Source organism: Lonchura striata, chromosome 18 (genome assembly GCF_050655825.1).
Source record: "Lonchura striata isolate lonStrDom1 chromosome 18, ASM5065582v1, whole genome shotgun sequence".
NCBI lineage: Eukaryota > Metazoa > Chordata > Aves > Passeriformes > Estrildidae > Lonchura > Lonchura striata.
In genome coordinates this window covers 7,638,346-7,663,979 of record NC_140720.1, presented here as the reverse complement: position 1 = coordinate 7,663,979, position 25,634 = coordinate 7,638,346, and the positions used below count along the sequence as shown (strand labels likewise).

Below are 25,634 nucleotides of genomic sequence, written 5' to 3'. Positions count from 1 at the left end.
CCCAAAGCATCCTGGGCATCGCTGTGCCCTGGGTGAGGGATGAGGCGGCTGCTGCTCCAGCACTGCTGCTCCAGCACTGCTGCCCGAGCTGATAATCCAGCACTGCTGCTCCAGCACTGCTGCCCGAGCTGCCGCTCACCCACTGGAAATATGCAGAGGCAATGCTGCCTGGAAGGAGGAAAAAGCTGGAATCTTTTTCTTGGAGAGAGGAGGGAACAGGACGGGAGGGTGAGGAGGCGCTGCAGCTGGGCAGCAGTGGGAGGGGATGGCTTCTCCCTGCCGTGACCCCCGGGCTGGGCACGGTCCTGCTGGCTCTCGCTGACACACACCACTGGCAGCAGCTGCCTGAGCTGGTTGTGCTGTGGGGAAACCCGAGAGCCTTTGGCTTTGCTGGAAATGAAATGAGGAGAGGGCAGGGGGCCCCGTTGGCGGGGGTGGGGGGGGTCTGGCTTTCCTGCTTGGGGCTGAGGGAACAAAAGAGGAACCCGCAATGACATTTCAAGTGTTGCACAACTTGGCACAGTTGACAGTGGGTTGGTTTTCTCATGCTGTTCCCTCTGTGCATGGCCTTCTTCTTCCCTAGCCCTAGCTCTCCCCTTCCTCCCTTGGGGAGCAGCTGGTGCTGGAAGCTCCTCCTGGATGATGGTTCCAGGGAGGACGTGTCTCACGAGTCCCTTTGCCACCCAGGGAGGGGAAGATATGTGGTGGGAACTCCTGACGAGCAGGCTGCTGTTCCTGCTTTGCCTCCTGGGGGTTACAGAGGGACAGGGCTGAGCCCCATGGGCTGCTTGCTCCTGCCTGGAGGTGCTAGTGGGAAGAGGGGGACATCCCTGGGGTGGTCTCTTTGGGATTGAGGCAGCCCTGTGATCCCGCTCCTGTGGGGTGGATTTTGTGTGGCTCTGTGTCCCCCATCCTGCTGTCACAGACCTTGGGGACCCCTCAAAGGTCCCTGCAGCTCAGCTAGGGGAGGCCCATGGCAGCAGCCCTGCCGTGGGTGGCTGCTCTGCTGGCTGCTCCCTCTGTTGCAGTCCTGCCTCCCTGCATGCAAGCAGCATGAGGGTTGGGGTTTCATGGCATCCAGCTCTGCACTGGCAGATCCTGGGGACTTGGGATTACAGGGGGCTCAGAAAGTCCCAAAATCTGTCCTATCCCCATCAGCAATGCGGGAATTGCAGGGAGGGTGTCATTCCAAACCAGTGAAGTGGAATGAGCGTTTGGGAACTGGCAGCTCTCTGGCTTTTCTCCCACCACTCACAACCTTTCTCTTGCTCACACAGACAATTTTTGTATTTTACTTCTTAAAATACACATCCATGTATATAAATACTGTATCTTGGCAGCTGCTGTTCCTCAGCACCTGCTATTTCCCCGGGAAAATGGGGATTTGGTAATGGTACAGCCTCCCTGTTCTCTGGGGCCTTGTAAACCTGGCAGTTGTTTATGGCACCGTGTGGCAGCATTCTCACTGCTGCTTTGCTCTCCTCTGAGCATCCCTGCCATGGAGGGCTGGGCTCCTCAGGGGTCACCTTCCCCTGCTTGGAGTGTGCTGGGGGCTCTCTGTGGCAGTCTGGTTGTTTGAAGATGCAGGGTAGAGCTGGTCCTGGCTCAGTCCTGGAGCATCCCCTTCTTGAGGTTACCCCAGTGTGTCCCTGAGAATGCAGCTGCTGCTTTGGGTTTAGATTGTAATGACTTGCTGGTTTCTAATGAAAATAACCTGGGTGGACTCCTGGTCTGTCCACTGAGCGACCAAGGGCACCACTCTGAGTTTCAGGAATGGTGGGGCAAACGTGTTGCATGGCCCCTCACAGGGGCTTTGCAGTTTGTCCCCACACCATCCAAACTCTGCCTTTTGCTGTGGCTTTGGGACCCTCATCCTCCTGCCAGCACCCCTGGAGCTGGGGCAGCCTCTGCCATGGCCACGTGTCCCTTTGCTGCTGTGGTGGAGGCACAGAACATCAGCATCTTCCTCCTCTTCCTCTTCATCGCTGCTGGAGTGAGAGGCTTGTGGGGATGCTGATGGGGAAGCTCCTGCCCTTTGCTCCCTGCTGCTGGATTCCCATCATGGCCCCACAGAGGGAAAGCCAGCCTGGGGATGGCTGTGGGGTTTTATAACCCTGAGAATGAATCCCAGCACCATCCCTGCCTCTCTGGGGAGCAGGGTCACAGCACTGCTCAGGAAACCACTCCCTGGGAGCAGCAGCTTGTTAAAGAGGGGAAGAAACCCAAGGGGGCTGGGCTGGTGTGGGGCTGGGGTGAGGGAAGGCTGTGGTGGATGTGCTTCCTGCAAGCTCCCCTCTGCTCTCAACACATGCTCAAGGTTTTTCCCCAGTTCAGGTGTGGGACCACAGTGTTTTGGGGGGATTTCATTGCACGTGGGGACAGCAATCCTGCTCTGTGCCTGCAGAATCTTGGGCAGTTGCATTGTTCACTTGCAGGTGGGGTGGCTCTGGTTTGAGGGACCCTGAAAAGCGATGAGCTGTGGGGTGATCCAGGAGAGGACAGACTGTGGGGTGATGGGGGATGTGAGACCCAGATCCAGTTACTCCCCATGAACATGCAAAGCTGGGGGTTAAGGTCTGCAGGGTACCTTGGAGGATATGCAGCAAATCTAATTCTGGGTGTCACCAGTGGGCATGACCCCACTTTTTTGGGAGCAGAGGCAAGCAGTGGGACAGCAGGTATGGCCCCAGGGGCTGAGTGCAGAGACAGAGTGCTCTGCCCACCCTGGCCATGCCTCCAGTGACATTACACTGCCAGGATCCAAACTAGCTGTGCCCTTAGCTGTCACCCACCATGAGAACGTGTGTGGTCCCCAGCACTTGCCACATCTCCTGGCATGACATCTCAGCCTCTGTCGTTCCCCACTCGCTCCATCACCAGGGTGAAACCTGCCCAAACCGGGGCCCTGCCTGGGAGGTTTGGCAGCAGATGCCTCACCTGGGTCCCCGTGTCCCGCTGGGGTCCCTGGCTCCTGCCCGGGCCCTGCTGCAAGCTCAGCACCTCCTCAGGGGAAGGAAAACCAGGCGAATAATTCACCCTGAATTATTCAGCTCGCTAATTTATTAGCTGGACAGACGTCACTGCATTCCTTCCCTGGGCTGCCCACCAGCACATCCCAACCTCCTGAAAGCGGAGAGCATTCCTTCCCCTGCCGTTTCCGCTGGCTCGCTCTGTTTATTTGCAAATCGCCCATTTGCGTGTGTTGCTTGGATCCCTCTGATTGCGCCTGCCTTTGATTTGGGCACGTAGCTCGCTCCGGGGATGGCTGACCCCCGGCAGGGTGGGATGCTGCTCTGAGAACCAGGGCTTTGCCATGAGCAGCTGCAGTCTTTTTTAATTCATCATTTGTTTTCTGCAGCCGATCCCTGATTTTTCTCACCGCTGCTGCTCCCGCAGATGGGAGGATCCCGTGGGAAGCAGGGGAAGAGCAGGCAGGAGTGGAAGAAGAAGGGAAGAACGGAGTGCAGGCTTTTGTATGGCTCTCCCTTCATGGTTCTGGTAGTGGTTGCTGCTCTCCTGTTCTCAGTGCTGTGGGATGGGGCAGGCAGTGCTGAAGCTTTTCCAGACTGGGTGCTCTACAAACCCCCTTGGTCCAGCTGTGCTGTGCTGGGGTGCAAACCACCCCCGACACCCCATTATTGATTCCTTTTCAGGACCTGACTCCTGGTCCATCCTCTCCAGTGCCTATGGGATTTGCTTATGACTTCCCAGAGAAAGACCAAGGCCAGCTGGGATCCTGCTCTGCTTTGCTTTGTTACCACTTGGGCACAATATCTGGGAAGTGCACAGGTTCTGGATCTGTCCTCTGAGTTATTTTGGGCTGCATTGCAGGGCAGAGTCCCTGATGCAGATCTGGGGCTGCAGGCTGAGCAGGGGGCCCAGCAGAAGCAATAACCCAGGAGGATGCTGCATCCCAGCCTCAGGTTTGAGGCCATCTTTAACAATCCCTGCTCACAGCACAGGTGTCTGTAGAGAGGAGCAGCCTCTTCCACCCCGTGGGAAGCACAAGCTGTCCTGACACCTCCAAAGGCATCCCTGGGAACAGAGTGTGGAAGGAGAAGGTGCCAGAGGCAGGGAAAACCCCCAGGAAAGCTGGGAGTGAGGCAGCCAAGCTGCTTCTGAGCCCTGGCATGGGGCACTCACCTTGCAGCAGGGGAGAAAGGGCTGGAAGAGGATGGGGTCACTGAGGGGGTTGTTACCCAGCAGCACCTCATCTGACCCTCATCTTCCCAGTGCAAGAAAGCATCTGGAAAGAATGGGAGGTTGTTCCCCCTGCCAGGATGACCCTGGGATTGGCAGTGGGATTGGCAGTCTGTCCTCCACAAGCATTTTCCTGGAGGCTCTTAGCATTGGGCATCACCCTGGTGCAAAGAGGAGGTGCAGGGCAGCACCCTTTGTCCTTGTGGGGTTTTAGGGCAGGTATTCCTGGGCAGAAGGTCCTGGTGTGGCTGTGCTGGGCTTTGGCAAGTGAATGGCAATGGCTCTAATTGTGCCTGAATTCCTCTGAACCACAAGTGAAATCTGCAAAAATACGGAAAGTAAACAGCTCGGGGCTGAAATTCCCAGTGATTTGGGGAACCCTCCACTAGGAAAAGTTTCTGAGCTGCTAACAAAAGGTCTGCCTCTCCTCCAGCCTGCTTGTGTGAGGACCCCCTGGACTGGGAGGGATGCAGCCACAGTGCCATGGGGACTGGGCTGAGAGCTGGACTGACTTTATGCCTTGGAGCAGCTTGAATATTTTCTTCTTCTTGTTGGATTTTTGTTGTTGTTTTGGTTTGGTGTGTTTTTTTTTTTTATTTTTCATTTTTATTATTCCTTTGCTGCTTGTGTCTGCCAAACAGGGAGGTTTTAATCTCCTTCTTGCAGACTGTGAGAACAATTGCCAGGATGCTGGAGCGACCTTTGCTGCACAAAAAGGAAAGATGGCAGTGGGAACCAGCCCCCCCGTTGCAGCCTCCATGGCCTGCCCTGCCCTGGGGAGCTCTGCTCACCCCCAGCTGCAGGTGCTGGAGGGGGAAGAGGCTCTGGCAAAGGGATTAGCAGCCCTTGCCTATCCTTCCCTGCCTGCTGGCAGGGTCTGGGAATGTTGCTGTCCCCTAAGTGTGTCCCTCTGGAGTGGGTGGGGCTGTCCCCAAGGGTGAGCATCTCTCACGCTCCCCCATCCGCCCTTCTCACTGGTCTGGTGCCCAGTCCCTGGGTCACAGTGACCCTGAGGAGCTCTGGTCAGGGCTGTGACAGTGACACGGAGATCCGTGAATCTCTGGGGCTTAACTGCACCCAAACTGTTCCACATCAGCTCCATCCCCAGGGAGCTGGGTGGCTGACTGCATGCTGGAGCTGAAAAGGTGGTAAATTTGGGGGAGAAGAACCAAGCTGTGCATCGGGAGGTTTTTGGGATGCTCTCCATGGGAGAAGCCTGACCCACTCTCCCACCCACCCACAGATAATTCCCAGTGACCCCTTCCCCTCCTGCTAGGGATGGGCTCGGCTCCTCCTGACCCTGCAGCTCCATGGGGCAGCTCTGGTTCCCTTGGCCTCTCCCTGCAGGTCAGGCCTTTCTCTGGCTCTCCTCCAAGTCTTTGGATCAGCCTTTGGAAAACTAAAGCCATAAGGTTTGCCCCAGCTGGAGTAGGAACCCGCAGCGGCTGGCTTGGGAGGCAAGCACTGGACCCCGTGGTTATTTATAATGCAGCAGTGAGGTTAAAAATAACAGAAATTTGAGCTCAGGAAGTTGTTTTGGAGGATAAGAAACTTTTACTTTGGTATTCAGATGCCAGGTCTAGTGCTGGCCATCCTCTGTCCCTGATGTCCCCATGCTGTGTCCCTTGGGGGTCTGCAGTCCCTTCCTTCCTGCATCCCAGCGTGCTGGGTCCTGTTTTGTGTCACATCTCGATTCCCAAAGAGAGTGGGGGCACTGTGGGAAGCCCCAAAACTGTGTGTGCCAAGTGGTGGTGCAGGGGTGAACCGAGTGGGGTGTTGTGCTCCGGGCTCCTGGTGGCTGTGGGGAGGGGACAGTGAGTGGCCACAGCTCCTGTGCATGTCCCCTGGCCATGGGTATTGTCACCACAGCTGTTTGTTCCCCTGGGGTCAGAGGGGTTCCCACCTCCTGCTCCTGATTCTCCACTGCCAGCCAGGCACATCTTGAGCCACTGACTGCCCCATTCCTGGCAGCTGGAGCCCTTTCAAAGCCTTCCTGGGGGTTTTCTCTGACATTCCCAGCTCCTCTCACTGCCACTCAAGGGTGGGATGCAGGCTGGGAGTCAGATACTCCCCTTCATGTTCCTGGCATCCTTGCACAGGGAGAGCCAAAGGCTTTTGCCACCTAAAGCCTGTAAAAGCCTGGCTGGTGACACCATGTCCCCTGTGACCCCCTTCCAGCCCGCTGCCACCCGAGACACCTTCCCAAACCCCTGTATAGGCACGTTCCTTGGCATTGATGTTTTATTTTGCTTCAGCTCAAACCTTTTCCCTGTTGACACAGCGCCAGTTTTGCTCCAGCTTGCTGGGCTGAGCGAGGGTGACCTTTCCTGTGTTTGCTGTCTGGGCTTAGGATCCATCTATGCTCTGCAGCCCCAGTGGGTGATGGGGGGCACCCCGCAGGAGTGCACACCTGGCAGGTGCAGTGCCACATCCCTCTTTTTATGTCTGTCCTCCTGGATTTGGGCCTGTCTCCTTGGACCCAGTTCTGCCTTGTTTTCCTGATGCATGTGGGGAGCCAGGCTCCCCCTGCACCCTCAGAGCCAGGGAGTGTGTCCTCACCCAGGCTCCCTACAGGTGAATTTCCCAGTGAAGGGCTGATCTATCCCATCTCTGCATCACTACCAGCAATGCAACCCTCTATTAGCAGGGAAAAAAAATCCACTCATCAGGAGGGAACTTTGAAAGTTAATCCCAGGATCACATCCTCTGCAGGAGTGTGCCTGTCCCCAGCCCTGGACCCAGGGCATGTGGGCACACCCCGTCCTGCCCACCTGAGTGAGGAGAGTACCCTCTCCCTGACCTGGGACCCACCACAGGTCATTCCATCAGGGTGAGCATTTTGGGGAGTGGAGCCAGCGGCCACACAGCCGCTTTGGCAGCATTTCTAGCTGAGCAGAACGAGGCAGGGATGGAAACTGGAGATGAGCTGGAGGCTCCATTTGTGACAGCAGTTCCTGTGGGATTCATGTGGACTCGCCTGTCTGGTTCTGGATAGCAAAAGCAATGTGTTAAACCCTGTGGGGGTTGTCCCAGAGCATCACCAGCCCCTTTCTTCCCACTAAGTCCAAACAGCACATGAGGCCAAACTTTGCCATTTGTGATTTGTGAGGAAGAGAACTCGCTGATGTTACTTTTTGGCAAAGTCTTGCTGAGAACTCCTCGAGGGTGAAATGAAACGGGGTCACAGGAGGGTTTAATTCGGTAAGTTGTCCTTCAAGGGAAGGAAAAGTCAGACAAGAAGTTTTAAACATTTTATAAAAATATCCACATGTGCTCAGCGCAAAACTCACCGTCTTTACCTAATTTAGAAAATGACTTTATATGGAGAAAGATTTAACAGTGCTCCATGGAGGGGAAGAATAATGAATACGTCTGCACCAAATCGCGCTGTCATCTGAAGATCTCCAAGTGCTTTTGAAAGGATTGGAGAGAAATAATTGTTCTTCTCTTCCCTGGTTTTAGAAACTGAGGCATGGGATGAGAAAGCCTGAGAAGTGCAACTTTCCTGACTAATTTTAGCTATTTGAAGTCCAGATCTAAGTACCTAAATAAGTGACCTGATTTTAATAGACAGCTGGTCAAGTCTCCGGGGTGAAGCCTGGAACAAGTCAGGCTCCGTAGGTCTGCAAAGGGGGCCTGGGTCTGGGAAGGGAACCTCCTTCCCTTAGTTTGGCACTGTCACCACAAGCTTTGCTCAGATTTAGGATAAGATGAAACTAATGAGAAGGAATCTATCTGAATTTCTTTGAACTTAAGAAAGAAATAGAGAATTTCTGTTTGGAGCAGCCTTGTTGTAGACATGTGAGTTCAAATCCCTTGGTGGCTCTTAGGGACAGGGGCTGGATTCCTCTGGGTCTGGGAAACAAAAGCAACCCAGACTTTTCAGCCCTGTTATCACACCCCGACCTCCGAAATTTATTTAGTAATAAATAGTGCAGATATGGAAGTAAAAGAAGGAAATGATTGAAGGACCTGCACTATCCTGAGAGCTAAACTGCTCCTGCTGTGGGGAATTGCATAGAGATGCAATGCATGGAGCATTTCCCACCTCTGCAGTGGTGGTGGGGCTGAGGCTGCTGGTCTCAGCTCCAATCCTGCTCCTGCTGCCCAAATATAGCCCAAAATCCCTTGAAAGGAAAATGTGATCTCTCTTTCCCAGCTGAGCAGTCTGCTGGGTCTCCAGGGTCAATCTCAGCAGGAATGAGCAGCAAAATACTTGCAGAAGTGGAGCTTTGAATTAGGTGGGCTTAGCTGGGATCCTAAAGCTGAGGAGAAATGGGGGCTGGTGACTTGTTCTGGGAAGTGTGATCTGTTCCCAAAATGCCTGTCCAAGCTGGGAAGATGCTCCCACAGGTTGTCCTGCAAGGACAGTGGAAATCCTTGGGGAGATGCTGGCTGGAGAGGGCAAAATATATCTTTGTATTTTGCATCCTTGGACAGCCCTGAGCTCACTTTTGCACCTCTCTGTGTTACAAGACCAAATTATAATTTGATTACGTGTGCACAACACCAACTCCTTCTTTGTGATCAAGGTCTGTCTGATGAGTGAGAATTGTAATAAATATTTCCTGTGACCAAGGGCTGGTCCCAGCCCCAGCATCTTCTCTGCATGCCACAGCTTGCTTTATTTTCATTCTGTCCTCCTGCAAAATCACCTCCCTCTGAAGAGGGATAGCTGGGTTGGTCTTGTCCAGAATTGTCAGGTGCCCCTGAGGCTCCTCCATCCCAAATCTGCATTGCCTCAGGATGGAGCTCACAATGTGACAGGCTGGGCTTAAGCATGAATCTGGCTCCTCTGCTCGCTGCTGGTGCTGGCAGATTCCTGCCTGATTGCCCCTGCCAGAGCCCTGGGGATGATGCAGGGATATTTTTCCTCAGCAGGAGCAAGGTGTTGGGCACCCAGCAGCACTGGCAGGGGAAAGGCACCCAGGCTTTGGCATTTTGCTTTCTGCTTGCTGTCTGATGGTCCCTGATTTTTTGCTCCCTCCCCGTTTTCAGTCTGGCCATGATCCTTTGTGCTGCAGGGCCCTGGGCATTGCCAGCAGGACTGCCTGGTGCTCAGTGGGAAGCAACTCCCCTGGCAGGTGGCAGCTCCTGTGGGAAACCCACCTGCCTTTGCTGTCTCCTCATGGAGAGATCTCTCCTGCTCAGAGTGCCTGAAATGCACCTCCTGGCCTGCTGGCAGAGGGAAGGAGGAACTGTGGCTGTGACACAGATGAGGTGGGAAAGACCAGATCAGGGGAAAATGAATTAGGACACACAGAAGTCCTCTTGATTGGGACAGTAACCTCTAATCCGGCTCAGTTCTCCTTATTTACAGTTGCTGAGAGGGAAGGCAGGAGAAAAGCAGCCTGGCAAGATGCACAGAGCTGATCTCCTTCCCCCAGCTGCTTTGCTCTCACTAATGTATTTGCTGGCAGCGCTCGCTGTCCCCGGAGCATTTTGAGCTCGGTCAGAACAACTGTTCACAGCCAAAACAGAAGTGTCGGAGCAGGCACAGGGCTGGGAATGGCTGGGAGTTGGTTGGAGCCCCCTCATTATGGGATGCCTGTGGGGAAACGAAGTGCTGAGCCCTTCTGTGTCCCCTGCTCAGCTGGAGATGCAGCAGGGCAAACTTGCAGCCCCTGACTGCAGCAGGGTCCCTCAGCACCTACAGGAGTTTCTGCTGAGGGAAGGGGCTGGGCACTGGGGCAGCTCTCCCGGGTCATCCTGCTTGAGAATACTCCCTGAGAAGCCTCAGGGCTGCTTTTCTCTAGCTCAGGACTCAGTAAGATGAGTAGAGACATCTGAGAGTGCTGCCCTGTATTGGGACACAATAAAGGACAGAGTCCTGTGGGAATCGATTTGGTTGCACTTTGCAGTGTTGCAGAGGAGATCAAGATCTCCTCCAAAATCTCCTACACTGTAAAATGAGCAAGATCTCCTCCAAAATCTCCTACACTGTAAAATGAGGCATTTGATACCCAGGCTACAAGCACGTGTTTCTCTCCTGAGCATCTCCAGACCCGAGCTGTGCTGGGACAGCGGCATTCCAGCGCCTGCTGCGAAATATTCCAGCATTTTTAGTGGGGCCTGGTGCAGTCACTGAACTCGTTACAGGCAAAAGCAATGAGAATTTTATGAGGTGTAAATGTATTGTGCCTGAAAGCATCCGTGTCCTGCTCAGCTCCATACATGCACATACTTTTTCTGCACCTCCTCTCCTCAGCCAAAATATCTTGTCTCCTTGCAGGCTCAGAAGAAAGATAAATATTAGCACTTTGAGATGCTCTGATCTGAGTTTCTGTCTGTGTTGCTGTTGTTGTGGTTAAAAAACACTTTTTCTGGCTGCAAAATTCATCAGGGTCCAGTCTCCAGGGTTCAGAGGGAAACCAGAGCAGCTGTTAATGAGGGAGCAGTAATATCTAGAGCTCATTTCAAAGCAATAATGGGATTAGAAAGGAGACAAACATACATTGGTCGCGTGCTTGATGGCTTTATTTTCAGCTTTTTTGTTGCTTTTCACTTTATTGGTTAGAACATCCATTTTGCATTAGGCAGCAGATGATGGAATCACATGGGATCAGAGAGAGGTACCAGCGATGGGCTGAGATGGGGAAGTTTGAGCTTTCTGGGCCATTTCAGAGTTTTCACCACATGGAGCAGGAGTTAGAAGTGCACAGGGAGCAGACAATGAGGCTGTGATGGAGAGGGAGACAGGACAGCGAGGGCAGGAGCTGGAGACTGCAGCCCCTTTATTGAGGCTTGTAATATCTTATTAATGGAAGAGAAACTGCAATTTTTATTTTGTGGAAATTCTTTTGTTCCACATTAAATTTTAAAGCACTTTGCTTCCATTACAGTGTCCTGCCAGAGCGTGCTGCTGGCTGGGAGGAGCTGCCCTTTGAAAGGTTTTGGGAGAGCCCGTGTTTGTGTCCAGGCTGGGGGAGCAGGGCAGGGGTGCAGGGTCCTTCCCTGGGGCTGTCACCCCAAACCCAACCCTCCTGTCCCACCCTGCTGAGCATCACCCAGAGCCTGGGGTAGGGCTGTGCAAAGTGCCAGGGGTGGGCTGTGTGCCCTTAGTAGGTGCAGGGGCTTGAGAAGGGCTTGCCTACACCCGGAGCTCTTTTTAATTAACTCCATGTGCAGGGACATGAGGATTCTGGAACGGGAACAAGGAACCCTTATTCCCCAATAAGCTTGTCTGCACATGGAGTAAATCAATAGCAGCTCATCAGGAGCTGTGTGCTGGCTGGAGATGCTGCCTAAGGATGAGTCACATGCAGAGAGGGGGGCAAAATAAAAAGGAAAGGGGAAAGAAATCTGAAGTTTGAGTCCAGACCTGGACTTAGGAATGCCCATTGCGTTTCTGGTGTGCCAAACCAAAGGTTTTGTACTGTGTCCCTGTACACTTTGTACTGTGTCCCTGTGTCCTCTCCCCTGCCTGCTAATCCTTGTGGGTGGTTGGAACAGAATTTTTCACCTTGATCCCATGATTATATGCTGAGCTGTGAGTGCCTGAATATCAGGATTCTTTGTGGCTTTTAGCTGGTTATGGGTTGGTCCCCACTGAGCTCCAAAGCAAGTGGTGCTGGCCTTGGGCTCCCAGTGAGAAGGCAATTGAATGGGCTGGGACTGAACAGCTCCAAGGATATTTTGGAATACCATAGGTTGTCCTTGTTGCTTTTCCTATGCCAAAGTGAAAGAGGCTCAGATGATGTGCAGGAGATTGGGAACCTGGGGAGTTGTGTACATTGCTCATGAAGATTTTTGGGAGATCAAAAGCGTTAGAAATCATTTGGTTTAAGGTTCTTGAAGTGACCAAATGCCTTGAGTGAGGCTTATCCAGAGCAGCCTGGGGCTGTTCCAGGACACAGCAGTGTGCAGGGCCAGAAGCTGCAGAAGTAGGGTCTAGTGAAGGTTTTGGAAAGGAAAGGATGAATTGCTTCTTACTGGGGCCTGAGTGCCGAGAATGTCTCTCACCTCTGTCCCAGCCCAGCAGTTGCTGATGATGAGGGTCAGGACATCTGCACCAAAGGTGCCCAGTCCCCCTTGGCAGGATAAAGACCCCAAAAGTGACAATTTCCACCCAAATGTGCTCAAACCAACCTTGCTCCCAGTTATCTCAGTAAAGATGAGCTGTTGAAGGGATGTGGAAATGGAGCCTTTGCAGCTGCCAGGATCTCTCTGCCTGATTTCTTTCCAACACCAAGAAGCTCCTAGGGCAGTGGGCACCCAGCAGGTGCCAGGACTTATTCTGCAGAAATGAATGAATGGAATAAATCCATTTTAAATGCCAGGTTTTGACACAGGTGACAGGCTTCAGGAGGTGGCAGTGGCCACCTCCCTTTGTAGAATTTTGACTCTGTCACACCACACTGTCAGGGCTGCCAGCACAGGAGGAGCCACTGGGGTCAGAGCTGGTCCCTGGCTGCTGCCAGAGCCCTTTCAAGGCATTACAGATGATGTGCCATCCTCTCGCTGAGCTTCCTGGCTATTGTTAGCTGCTCTTGAAGCCTGACACTAATTAAATAGGGTATTTTGTGTTTAATAAATTCCTACTTGAGTCATGTCAGCAGGAGGGCACTGGCCTGATACCTGCCAGTGCCACTTTGGGGTGGCAGCACTGGGATGGAGTAGAGGACATGGTTGACTCTGTGCCCCTCTCTAGCAGCTGTCCTTGCCTGGGCAGAGGAAACCAGGGGCAGTGCCATCCCTGCAAGCAGATTCCATAGGATGCACCTTAACTTTTACAAAATAGCAGCTTTTGTCATCTTTTCTAAGACTTCAGATATTTCATCTAACATCCATCATGCAAGCCCTGCTTTGAGCCTCTGCTGCTTTTCGTGCACCTTCCCTCCACATCTACCTTTGTTTTTTGGGCAGTGGGGTGTGGGATGTATAGGACATCACATCTGAGTGCAGGCCAAGGTTTGGGTGGAGCATGTGGGGTGAATCCTGCCTTTAATCTGGTTTAGCCCTGTTTGCCCTGGCTGCAGCTGTGGGTGTGTGAGGCTGGGAGGTGTTTTGGGGTGGCATCCCCTGTGGCCACACAAATGCCACAGCAGAGCGTGGCTCCCGTTCTGAGCACCATCCCGACCCTCTCCTCCTGCTGCTTCCTTCCTCTACCACCTCCCTCCTTCTTCCCTGCAAGCAAGGTGCTCATCCATGAGTTCCTGCCATGGATTTGCCTGTAGGGCTCAGTTAGACCAAACACCCAACTCTGCTGAGCCCCTGCTCCAGCTCCTGCTGCCCCGGGGAGAGCAGCTCCCAGCTCCTGTTCCACATAAGCCTGGGATGGATTTTAGTCACTGTGGGGTTTTGATGTGCTGTCAGGATTTTTCTGTTCCTGCAGACGAGTGTTCCTTGTACACACCTCAAAAACTGAGTCAGGTGCACCAGCATCTCCCAGTGAAGTCACAGACTGGCTGTAGCCTCTTCCATGCAGGGAGAAAGGCAGGGATTGTGGGCTGGGGTAGCCTTGACCTCCACTTCCCCACCTGCAGAATTCCCTCCTTGCTACTCATCTCCATTGTGAAAGCTCTGTGTTGCTTTCACTGAAAACAGCTATTTTATTTTTATTGATCATAGACTTCAAAACCCAAAGTGTGTAAGATGGTTCCAGTCTAATTAGTACTTAACCTGCAACAAAATATTGTATTTTACATTGATTTGTTTTTTTTTTTTTAGAAAGGAAACATTGGCTCAGTTTCTAAACGAAACACTTTAGCAGGCCATTTGGAAAATCAGCATCATGTTCAGACTTTGTAAACATAATTTCTTTAATATTCTTTTTCCTGCAACTTGCAGCCGGGTAAGAAAACATACACAAAAATCAGATGAATTTCTCCAGCAACACTCTCAGTGGAAAGTTGTACCTGGCACTGGCTGATGCCAGCCAGTAAGTGAGAAGGGCTTAGTTCTCCCAGGGCATGCACAGCTGCCAGAGCAAGGTTTCCTCAAAGGAGCCTCTCCCCCAGCCACCCTCCCAGTCACAGCAGGTCAGGCCATGCCCTCAGAAACTCCTGGGGACCCCCCAGGCCAGAGTTCCCAGGCCAGGGCAGCAGTGAAGGGGAAAAGAGAAGGTGTGGGGACATGGGGTCTGTGTCCCCCAGCTCTGCTTTCAGCCATTTGGACCCTTCAGAAGTGATGATAAGGGCCCTCCAGCCCTTCTGCCATGGCTTGTTCCATAGGCTTAAAATTATTCTGGGTTTGTCCTTGGATTTGTCCTCTGAGCTTTTTGTAAGGTTTGGCCAGGTTTCCTTAGGGACTTTGAGCTTGTACCCTTCTGCAATCAGAATTCTCTGCTGGGGACATGAAGGGCGCAGCTGCAGCAGATGTGGCCAAGAGCTTTTGGCTTCTCTTGGAGCCACTGCAGCCAGGACTCTGCTTCTCTTGTCTCCCTTTTTCCTCCCCCAAGCCCCACACTGCCCATTTGGGGAGTACAAATGGACAAACCCCAAAGCCTGAGCTTCTCTGGGGAGCTTGGAAGGTGTTTGCCTCAGTGCAGGGGGCACTTTTCCCTGCTTGGTGAAAGAGGGTGGGTGGAAGGTGCTGTGGATCGTCCTCATTCCTATTTGCCTTTTGGGACTTCTTGGTGATGACTCTGTGGGTCTGGCAGTGAGGTTTGCTGGTGAGGGCTGTGCTGTGCTTCAGGTGCTCTGCCTCTCGAGGAGGGTTCCCTGCCAGGGTCCTGCCCTGTGCCACGATTTCCCTGTCACAGGCTGCACGTGAGCATCCCTTGCCCAGTGACTCTGGATGGATGGGAACGGGCTGAGTGAAGGCTGGGGCAGGGTAGAAACAGCTCATGTGTCTGGGATGGAAATGGGCTTGTTTGTTTAGCTTGCTCACCAAAAGCTCTTCCTCTGAGGTTTCCCCTGGCCCTCAGTCAGCAGAGGGAATTCCCTTTCCCTCTGCCCAAGATCCAGCTGGGATTGCTGCAGGGAACAAGCAGACTAGCTGTAATTGCTGTCTCTCCCCATGGTCACCAGGTTTTGTGGTCCTCCCTCGGTGCCATCCTGCCATCCACTTGTCTGGGTGATTAGGGATGTGCTGGATTAACCAGCAGAGCTGGTGGTGATCCTGCACTGCCCAGTGATATTCTCCTCCCTGGATGAATCTTCCATGCACTTTGTGTGTATTTAATAGGCTGGGATTTGGTTTCAGTGGGAGTTTGGGGGCTCAGAGGGTTGCATCCTCCAGTGGGATGGGGGAGGAAGAGTGGTCCCAGGGGAGAGGTCTGTGGAGGGAGGCACTGTTTTACCTGTGACAGGCAGGGTGCTAATCTTCACAGGGAATTCTTTGGCTTCACAAGGAATATTTTGGCTCTGCAGGTGTGGGCACGGAGTTTTCCTGGCCAAAGAGGGTTCACCCAGTGTTGGTGGGAGCAGAGAGTGAGGGATGGTAAGGGAAGCAGAGGAGCTGCCAGGACAATTAGCACAGGCTTGTTCTCCCCAGCACGTCCCTGGGATGCAATCAGCCTGTCGCTTCCCTGGCTGTATTCATACACTGATATTTGGAGGTCTTGGCTCCGTGCAGCGTGGTGCCTGCCAGCCAAGCCTCTGTGGGAAGTGGGGGCTCAAGGTGGCATGTCTCTGGGCATGGCAATGCCTCATTTTGGAAGCTGTTCAGGCTTCTTCCTTGGGGACTGATGGCAGAGGAGGAGGAGGAGGAGGAGGAGAGACATTCCCTCCATCTGTGCGCTGCCCTAGGAAGGGATTTAAATCACAGGTTTGCAAAAAAGAGGAAATGTGCCTGATTTGCTCAGGCTTTGAAGCCTGCAGGAGCCTCCTGACAATGATCCCCTTCCAGCTTGAGGCAGGTCTGGCTCAGAGGGGATCTCCTTCCCTCCATGGAGCCTGGCACTGCCAGCCAGGGCCTCCATCCCAGGGCTGGGGCAGCAGCAAGGATCAGGCTGTGCTCCTGCAGCTCCCAGGGGGTGCAGGCAGGAGAGTTTCTGCTCCCAGGGCTGGTACCCTGGATCTCATCTACCCTCTGTGCCAGCAGCAGAGAGTGAGAGATGGTCTTGAAGGAAATACATCAATATTAAAATATAAATAATAAACAGATTAAAAATTCATACATATATATATGCTTAGGACTAGTTTTAGCCTCATCCATCTTTCCATGAGTTTGGGAACTCCTCTTCCCTGTCCTGTCATTCTTTCCCCCTCCAGTGTGAACTTGTCTGACCAGCACAACCTCCTTGGCACGGCAGCCCTGATGCCACATGTGTGGCCATGCAGAGCCATCCCTTCAATTCCTTCATTTCACCAACTGTTACATAAATCTGCTTTTATACTGAACTTGTGGACGTCACTGGAGCTCTGTCCATACCCATAACATCACTGTTTCCATGGGAACCAGCGTACTTCCAAGGGGGAAAAAGTAGAAGGAGACTAAAAAAGGACAAAGAAGGAACAAAATAAGACAAATATGTGACATATCCCAACTATGTGTCGGTGTAGGATGTTACAAAGATTTCACTGCAACTTGTTCAGGCAGCCTTGCATAATGGTTTTTGTCTTTGGGTGCAGCAGCAAGAAGAATCACAGGTGGCAGAAACTTAACATATCCCAAATATCCAGGGATATTTGGGATATGTTAAGGAAGTGAGGAAGAGATGCCTCTGGCAGCTGTGCATGCTCTGTGTAAGCAGCAGGGGAAAATGCATCTGCACGTGCTGCAGCATTTCCCTGGGTTTTGCTCTGGCCTGGAGTGTGGCTGTGTGTGTGCCCTGTGAGGAGGTGGCACTGCTGGGTGGTGTGGATGTGTCCTGGAGAGCAGCTGCCACTGCTGGTGCTATTAAGGGACATTTACAGTGAGTGAGTTTAAATATATATATATCTGGGGGTTTAGTGTCCATCCACTGTGCACTTTATAAGGCGTGGTGGGGGAAAAAGTCTTAAATAAGTTATTGAGCCTCAGCAGTGGCTTTGGCATATTGAGAGTGTTTTAGCTGATAACCACAGTTTCCCTGTGGAAGATGTGGCCATTAGGAAGGATTTTACTGTTCATGACAACATCTTTGTTGATGCCATGTGTGAGCTGCTGGGAGGGAGCCCATCCCCTGTCTGTGTCCCAGGAGGTGCTGGCTGGTGCAGAGCTGAGCTGGGAGGGACAGGTCTGGGTAGAGGATGGGGACGTGCTCCCACCTCTGCAGCCCCATTCTGGTGGGATGAATGGGAGGAGTGCCTGTCCCTGAGCCACCCAAATGTTAGCTGAAGGTGCCAAACTGTTGGGAGAGGGAGTTTAGGGGGAAGTTGAAGCTTCTGTGGAGCTTAGCTTGGGCAAGCGAGGCTTCACCTTCTTCTCTTCTGCCCTCCTCCCCAGGAGATGCAGAGCAATGGGACCTGGGGTCTCAGCACATGGTTTTGGCTGGTGAAAGAGCTGGTGAACCCCATGGGGCTCCCACCTGCCCCATCCTGCTGCACCAGAGTTGGGGCCATCCATTGACCCTTTGCACCAGGTCATTTTGGGCTGTTTTGGTCACTGCTCTTGCTGCTGAGATAGGCATGAGGAGGAGGAAAGGATTGGGATGAGAAGCCAAAATGAATGTAGCCTAAAGTGCTCCTGTTTGACATTTTATTACTTTATGTGATATGATAGGAATATATATGATATGATATGATATGATATGATATGATATGATATGATATGATATGATATGATATGATATGGTATGATATGGTATCATATCATATTTATTTTATTGAAGCACCCATCCTTGCAGATGCTGGTCCCAGAGCCAGGCTGCCAGCAGCTGAGCCCTCCCAGCTCAGGAGTTTATTGCGAGTGGTATGTAGGGCTTTTCTTAAAAGCTCCAGCTCCTGAAGTTTGGAGATTATGCAAGTCACTCAGCTTGCAGGATTTTTTTTTTTATCTTCATTTTTTCTCTCTCTCTTTAAGCAATAAGATTTTTAAACCCTTTTGGTTGCTGGAAAAAAAGCCCTTAAAGTAGAAATCTAAAAGGTTACCAGGAAACAATACTGAAACTGTAAGACAAATAAGAACCTAATCAGGGTTTCAATTTTTTTTTTTTTTTAACTAAACAACCTTTTTTGTCACTTCCCATCCCCTCTAAATATGGCATCATTCTTTGCCTCATCACTTGGGTGGATGAACAGAGCTCCTCCACACTGCTGAGCAAATCCTACCTCTCCCTTCAGAGGTGGCTGCACCTCGCAGGCAGAGGAGAACATCTCTGCCTGCAGCTGACAGTGCTGATTCTAAGTCCTTGGGAAAAGAATGATAAGATGATTGCTCCCTGAAATCCCCCTTTTCCTCCACTTTTGGGCTTTACAGTCCCTTTTATGTGTTACGGGGCCGCTGGGGACCCCGTGGTCTCGCCAGGATGGGAGCAGAGTGCTGCCTTTCGTGGCACAGGGAAGCAGCCAGCAGTGCATCCCTTTGAACATCTGCAAGCCAAAATGAATTAGAGATGACATTTCCAAAAACACTGCCATGAATAATCGCCCTGTTTTGGTTTCCCAGGTTTAATTGTGAAGCTGCTTGAATTAAAAGAACCTCCTGCGGCCGTCTGCACTGGGAGGGAGGTGGTTCTGAAGAGCTGCAGACAGTGCAGGGATGAGGCAGGGATGCTCCTGCCTGGCTTTTCCCCAGCTCAGAGCCAGTGGATGGGGATATGCCAGGCTCAGTGGGGTCATGCCAGCTCCTGGCAGTGTGTCCTCAGCCTGCCAGCTGCAGCGACCTGGCATGGGGCAGACTGCCACGCGGTGGAAATGGAAACACTCTCTGAGCAGTGCTTGAATTTTTAAACCCCTTTGTGCAACCTCACTGGAGGAGCCTCTGAGCTTTGCTTTCCAGGAATGCCCTGGTGATGGGGCTTGCCTGGCAGAAATCCCTGCAGGCCACAGGACAGGAGGCAAGTGCTCCATCACACGTGTGCCATCAGCATGCCAGGGCTGCCGTGCCTGCAGTGGCTTCTCCATCCTGCCAGGGGAAAGCAGGTCTGCTGCTGCTGTGGTGCTGGGATGCTGCAGGAGGGCTGTAAAACCTGCAGCATCTTCCCTGCCTCAGCCTGAGCCTGTGTCCCTCAGAGGGACAGGTGGGGACAGGCCTGGAAAAGCACCTGGGAGGGCAGAGCTGTAGGGTAGAGACCACCCAATGCACAATGACACAGGGGGCAGATCCCTGCCAGAGCCTGGCTGCAGGTCAGGGAAGTGGATTCACTGGATCGAGAGGATTTGAGAGCACCTCTGGCATTGTTGCACCCACAGAGGTGAAAATGCTTCCTGCAAATGCTAAAAGCAAAATACAGAGGCCAGTCTTGCTTTGGAAGGAATGTGGTAGGGAAAAATAAAAATCTAATTAAATGTCCAGGACTGTGATGGGAATCCTATAACCTTTAACTGGGCATGACATGAAGAGCTGTTTCCTGTTGGCTTGGTGCAGTCAGAGGCAAAACTGGGAAGGGGTTATTATTTCCATCTGTGAGGCAGATTAATTCTGAGGACTTTTAACTTCCCTTGCAAACGGCCTAAATTAATGTTTTAGGATTTTAGTCCCTGCCTTCTCCCACCCCCCACAAAGGCCAGGCCCTGGAAGTGCCATTATGCTTCTGTCAAAGGGGCTATTTCTGGAATTGATGATATGAATGAAGCCTAAAACTCCACTCTCATTAACGTCTGCAGCTTATCCCGGTGTCACTCCTAAGCTGGTGGGACTTGGTGACACTGCAGGGGAAGGCTGTCATTTCAACCCAATTTTCATATCACATTTGCACAAAAATTTCCAGGCCTTGCCAGCACTTTCCACACATTTGTCAAATCCCAGCTGCTGTGCCAGCGAGCAAGGGCTCCTCCTGGCACAGGAGCGATGGCTGTGGGTGCTGATGGGGCACTTGGTCCTGGATGGGATCTCTGGGTCAAAAAAACTCCTTGCTCTAAAAAATAGGCAGTGAAGGGAGCCCAGTGTCACCTGTCTGGATCAGGGGGTTTCATGCATTACTGTGCATTGCATGGTGCAAACCTGCAGCCCCTGGAGCTGCAGGGCTGCCTCCCCTTGCCCACGGAGCCCTGATCCCATCCCAGTGCTGGGCTTGGGGGGATGGAGGGGTGTCCCCCACTTCCCACGATGGCAGCATGTGTCCTCAGAGAAGTGGCAGCTGTCCTTGGAGCTGCTGCTTTGCTGGAGAGTGGGAGAGGGATCAGGAAGGGAGAGAGAGGGATGCAGGGAAGGAGGAGAGAGGGAATGGTGGGAGCTACTTGGGAATAGCAAAGCATCAAGGGAAGAAATAAATATTAATCCCATGGAAGAGTGTGTGTCCCTGTAGAGCATCACCAAATGCTCCCCTCTGTACTTGGCTCAGTCAGTGGCACTTCCCCAGGGAAAGGGATCCCCATCTCTGGGGCACAGAGGTGCCTGCTCTGCTCACCCCCAAGCCAAAGCCCACCAGGACCAGTGCAAGTGCTGCAGCTCCTTGGAGAGAGTCCGGGATGCAGCTGGCCAGAGCATCTCACCTGCTCACTGCTGCCTCTGGGCAACAGATCCCAATTTAATTCACCCACTGGCGGATTGGATCCAAACTTCTGCAACCAAATCATAGCAAGCATAATGCAATATCTTTCTCTTTTGATTATATTAGGCTGGGTAGTGCTGGCTAATTGAATCTGGGACTCTTGCCTCTTAATTACAAAAGGTCAGGTGCTGTGAATCGTGGGCACGTGGCACTGGGAGCACTGGTGGTGGGAAGGAGCTGAGGGCTCTTGCTCTGTGAAAGGGCTCCTTTGGTAACAAGTCAGTGACTTCTGGACATTTTCCTTCTTTTTTTCTTTTGTTCTCTCTATCTTATGAATTTTAAGAGTCAGATTACAACAGAAGTGTTACTGCGAATTTCTGTGTGGCAGAAACAGATTTTTTTTTTTAGTTGAAAAGAATCTGTGAGGATTTTGGCTGCCTGCCTTGAGCATGTTTTATGATTGTAAAAATGTGGATTTTTAAGAATACTCTGGGATGAGAGGTGACCCTTTAAAGTGGTGACTTTCTGACACCCGTTGGGTGGGGTGGATGGGGTGATCACCTGGGGTCATGAACCCCATTATTAATCCTTTTTCTTTTAAATATCAGCCCTGCTTGGTGTGAGGAGGGGGCAGGACCCTGAAGGGCAGCTCTGTTTATTTATCTCAGGCAGTGAGGGCTGTGGGCTCAGCGGGACACTGGGTGGTGGCAATGCCACCTCTGCCCCTCCTTTCAAATATTCTCCTCCTCACCTGAACTGCTGGCCAGGGACCATCACTACCTCTGATGCTTCCCCAAAGCTGATCTGCCCCTTCCCTGCCTGCCCTGCAGCAGGGAGAGGCATTCAAAAAAGCACCTTCTGCTTTTGCTAATTGAAGAGTTTCCCTTTGTCAGCCTCTTGCTCAAAGGAGGGTCGGTACAAAGCCATAGCCAGCAGCACTTTGTGTGCCTCTGAAAATCCCATTAGCAGAAGAAAGAGCTTGAATCTTCATTCAGCTGGAAAAAAAAAAAAAAGAAGAGGGAAAAAATAACACTCCTCCCCAACCTTCTGATCTATCAGCTGCACATTAACATACTGCCCTTGGCACTGCTGGGGTGCCTGTCCCGGGAATATTTAATCAGGGTGAAGTGTTGTATTGGACCGAAATGTATGTGCTCCAGGGAGAAATGTGCTGATAAGTGGTCTGCAGTTAAATTTGGGGTAAAAAAACCTCAGCAAATAAACACCCCCTCCTTCTCCCTCGGTCCTCCCCCCTCTCCAGGCTGTTTTCCTGCCTGCAGATGTTTGTTCCTGCAAGACAAGTTGGGATGTGGGGAGGGCAGCCCTAGATGGGGGGACAGGACAGGATGGGGGCACCTTCACCAGAACCGTGGTGGGCAGCACAGGGGAGGCCATGGCTGTGCCAGGGTGGGAGGTTTGGCCCCGGGCACCAGGTCTTTGGGCAGGTACAGGCTGCTGGCTGTGCCATGGGGACCCTCTTGGAGGTACAGATGTCGTGCTGGTCCCCAAATCTCCCTGCTGGCCACAGCTGGTGCCCTTTGGTAGGGCAGGTTGTGGCATCTTGGGGGGCTGCACTCTCCTGGCTTCCCTCCACTTGCAGTCAGTCACTGGTACCAGTGCCAGCACCCTAATGAGTATTGAGGGGCAGCTGAGGCATGATGCAGACTGTGGCATGCCAGGGAAGGACAGGGAGGGTGTCTCTGGTGCCATCCTGTGCTCTTCCATTTCAGCCTTTGCTATCCCTCAGTGCCACGCTGGGGCTGTGGTGGGCTTGGCTCTGCTCAGCTGCCCTGAGTGAGCTCTAGGGCTGTGCTGGGTCCTGGGCAGGGAGGAGGTGAGATCAGAGAGCTCCAAGCTGATGCCCACCATGGCTGTGTGCCCATCTCTGCCTGCCCAGGAATTTGTAGTCCCCAGGGGCAAAAGCTGGGCTGGAGTGTGTGGAGGAGATCCACATGCAGTGAAGGCTCTTGTGAACTGCCATGGAAGAATTTGAATGGATCTTGGGACTTGTCCATCTGTCTCTGCAGGTTCTGACCCAACCAACCCAGCTGTCCTGGGACATCCTCCCTTCCCTGCATGCACAGCCCACGAAGGTGACATTCCTTCTGTCACCCCTTTGGGATCATACAGGGTTTTTTTTCATTCTTTATGTTCCCCAGGGCCTTGCAGCTCCTTGCTGGCAGAGCCCTGGACATGGCTGGTTCTGCTGGGGGATCCCCCCAGGCTGGGGATTCCCTTCAGTAGCTGCCCCTTCTTCTGGCTGCCCTCCATGCCTGCCCCCACAGGATTATATTTAGGCTGAATATCCCAGCCCACAGCCCCACCCTAACAGTTGGAATGTCGATCCCAATATCCTGTAAACATTTCTCCCAGTTGAGATGCAGATTGTTGACAACCAAACCGTGACTCAGCCCCGTGTGATGTTCCAGGAATTGGCCCAGGATGGGTGGCAGGAGCTGCCAGCCCCAGGCCTGGGTGCAGGGTGGGGAGGCACCTGCTGAATCATCCTCACCTTCAGCTTCCCCAGGCAGATAACGCTACAGCACGGGCTCCTCAACACCACCCGCTGCCGTGTCGCAGTGAAAACTCTCGTCTGACAAGGGCCATGCTTATTTTCCTGGAGCATAGAAGCTGCTGCTGGCACTCAGGCAGGAGCATGGCCCCACTGTCTGTGGGTTCTGGCAGTCGAGAGGGTGTTTTTCATGCTAGGCTGGAAGATAACCCCAGCACCACGCTGAACCAGCGCCTGGATTTCCCATCTCTGTGCTCCTGGAAATGCTCCCAGAAGGATGCAGGAAGTGGGTACCAGGTTTGAGCCATCCCTAAGGGGATGTGCTGCAGCAGCACACTCTATTCTGCCCCAAAAGTGCATCCCACATCTGCTCCAGCAGTTCAGCTCTTTCAGAATTGCTCTGAGGGGCAGGAGGCAGGGTATGGAATGGGCTCTGCTGGCCCTCACTTAAAGGCTTTTAGGCTGTTCATTAATGGGTTTGACAGTCTTGATTTGGATTGGGAATGAGAGTTTAAGCAGCGGCTTTGGGGAAGCACCCCTGGGATAAGCTGGGACATGGTTAATAGAATTTGTAATGTTGAAGTGCTTTTCTGTAAAACGCCAGGAGAGGAAATTAATGGTGTGGGGTTTTTGAGTTTTTTTCTAAAAGTTGATATCGCTCATTTAATTAAATGTTTTAATCCATCACGTCAGCACTCAGCACTCTTGCCATGCAACTTCCATTTTAGAGTGGTTTTCACATCAGCTGTAGCCACTGATGGCAGCATGGGGAGTGTTGGAATCTGAGGTATTGATGATTCCAAGATTGTAGAAAGTCTCTGTCTGTCAGCCCCCTGCCAAAGCAGAAGCCAGAATTGGTCTGTGCTGGTTTCCAGGTTGTTTATTCTGTTTATCTCTCACATGTTCTGCTGCCCTGCCCAGCTCTGTCCTGCAGGGCAGCGTGTGGGGCTCTGCCCTCAGTGGGATGTTACAAACATTAAATACCAGAAACTCCCTGGGCTGGATTTACAATAACGTGCCAATATCTGTCACCTACGTTGGACAGTGTGTCCCCAGCCTGAGCCAACAGAAAAATGCCAACACCACAGTGAAACCTGGAGGGCATGAAGAAGGAGAAAAAGGACAAGGCACACCCAATTTCCTCCATCTTGTCCCCTTTGAACCTCTTATCTAGAATCCTAAAATTTTACTTTTGCACCCGTGCCACTCTTAATTATTACTTATATCAAACACTCAGAGCTTGTAATTCATCCTGTAAGATTGAAAACTCTTTTGCATGGCCAGAGATCACAGACAGTGTCTCTGGGGGCTCTGTCCAGGGGGGTTCCTGACCCCTGCCACGGTCCCAGACCTGCCAGGGCAGACAGAGGGAAGCCCTGGGTTCCCACAGGGAGAATACACAGGCAGATCAACATGTAAACCCAGAGAACGCCTAACGCAGGGAAGCTGCTCTGCTCCTGGCCTTAAAGACCAGGAAAAGCTTTCCAGCTCAGACGTTGCTTCTCCTGGATGCACCTCTGGGTGTGTTGCCTCCTTGACGGGCGTGTGCAGATGGTTTGAGAGGGTCAGCATGCTGGTGATCCTGCTCAACTGCGTGACGCTGGGCATGTTCCACCCCTGCGAGGACATCGCCTGCGACTCGCCGCGCTGCCGGATCCTCCAGGTACGGCCCCGGCGTGCCGGGAGCTCAGCACCAGCCTCAGGGTGATGGGAGGGAGGGAGGGACTGGGCTGGCTCCAGCCCTGGTGTCCCAGGATGTCAGGTTCTGCCTGCACTGGCTGTCCTGTGAGCACTTGAAAAATGCTGGTTTTGGTGCTCGGGTGAGAACGTGCAGTGCTGTCAGGCACAGCCCCAGCCCAGCTAAACCTTTCTTGGAGTGCTTGGGGAAGGCCAACCATCTAGAGGTCAGGGAAAGAAGAGCCCAAAATATCCTTGTCCCATTATTCTGGCACTATGGGCGCTGTTGGACCATCTGGGCTGGGGAAGACACAGGGCTGCTCTCAGCACAGCTTCTTCCCAGGGATTTAGCTTTTAGAGATGCAAGAGGAGACCTTCCTGCACTCAGGTTTCTAATTCCCTCCCTTGGTGCAAGTGTGCAGGAGCATCCCTCCTCCCTTCCTTTTTTTTTTTGCAGAGCTTTGATGACTTCATCTTTGCCTTCTTTGCTGTGGAAATGATCGTCAAAATGATTGCACTGGGGATTTTTGGGAAGAAATGCTACCTGGGAGACACGTGGAACCGCCTGGACTTCTTCATCGTCATTGCAGGGTAGGCCTGGGGAGGCAGGTCCCCTTCTTCCTGAGTCTCTCTGTTGTTATTTATGGATCTGCTTGGCAAGCACTGGATTTGGGGGAGTTGTTGGTGATGTCCATGCCAGCTTCCCAGCAGGGATCACTCCTGAGCTGCAGCTGCCCCTCTGGGGCTCTCAGCAGCTTGAGGGAGAGCTGATGCTCAGCTCATGGT

The 25,634-nt window shown here is 52.5% G+C and overlaps 1 protein-coding gene across 26 annotated transcripts in view; it reads left to right on the top strand.

The window, feature by feature from the left end:
* CACNA1G (calcium voltage-gated channel subunit alpha1 G) overlaps window positions 1-25,634 on the top strand; it is a 143,533-nt gene that overhangs the window by 20,992 nt on the left and 96,907 nt on the right. For all 26 annotated transcript variants that reach the window (XM_085556808.1, XM_085556804.1, XM_085556809.1 and 23 more), the window contains exons 2-3: window positions 24,723-24,834; window positions 25,306-25,439. In XM_085556808.1, coding sequence (XP_085412934.1) covers window positions 24,723-24,834; window positions 25,306-25,439 — 246 coding nt within the window. The remainder of the gene's footprint in view (window positions 1-24,722; window positions 24,835-25,305; window positions 25,440-25,634) is intronic.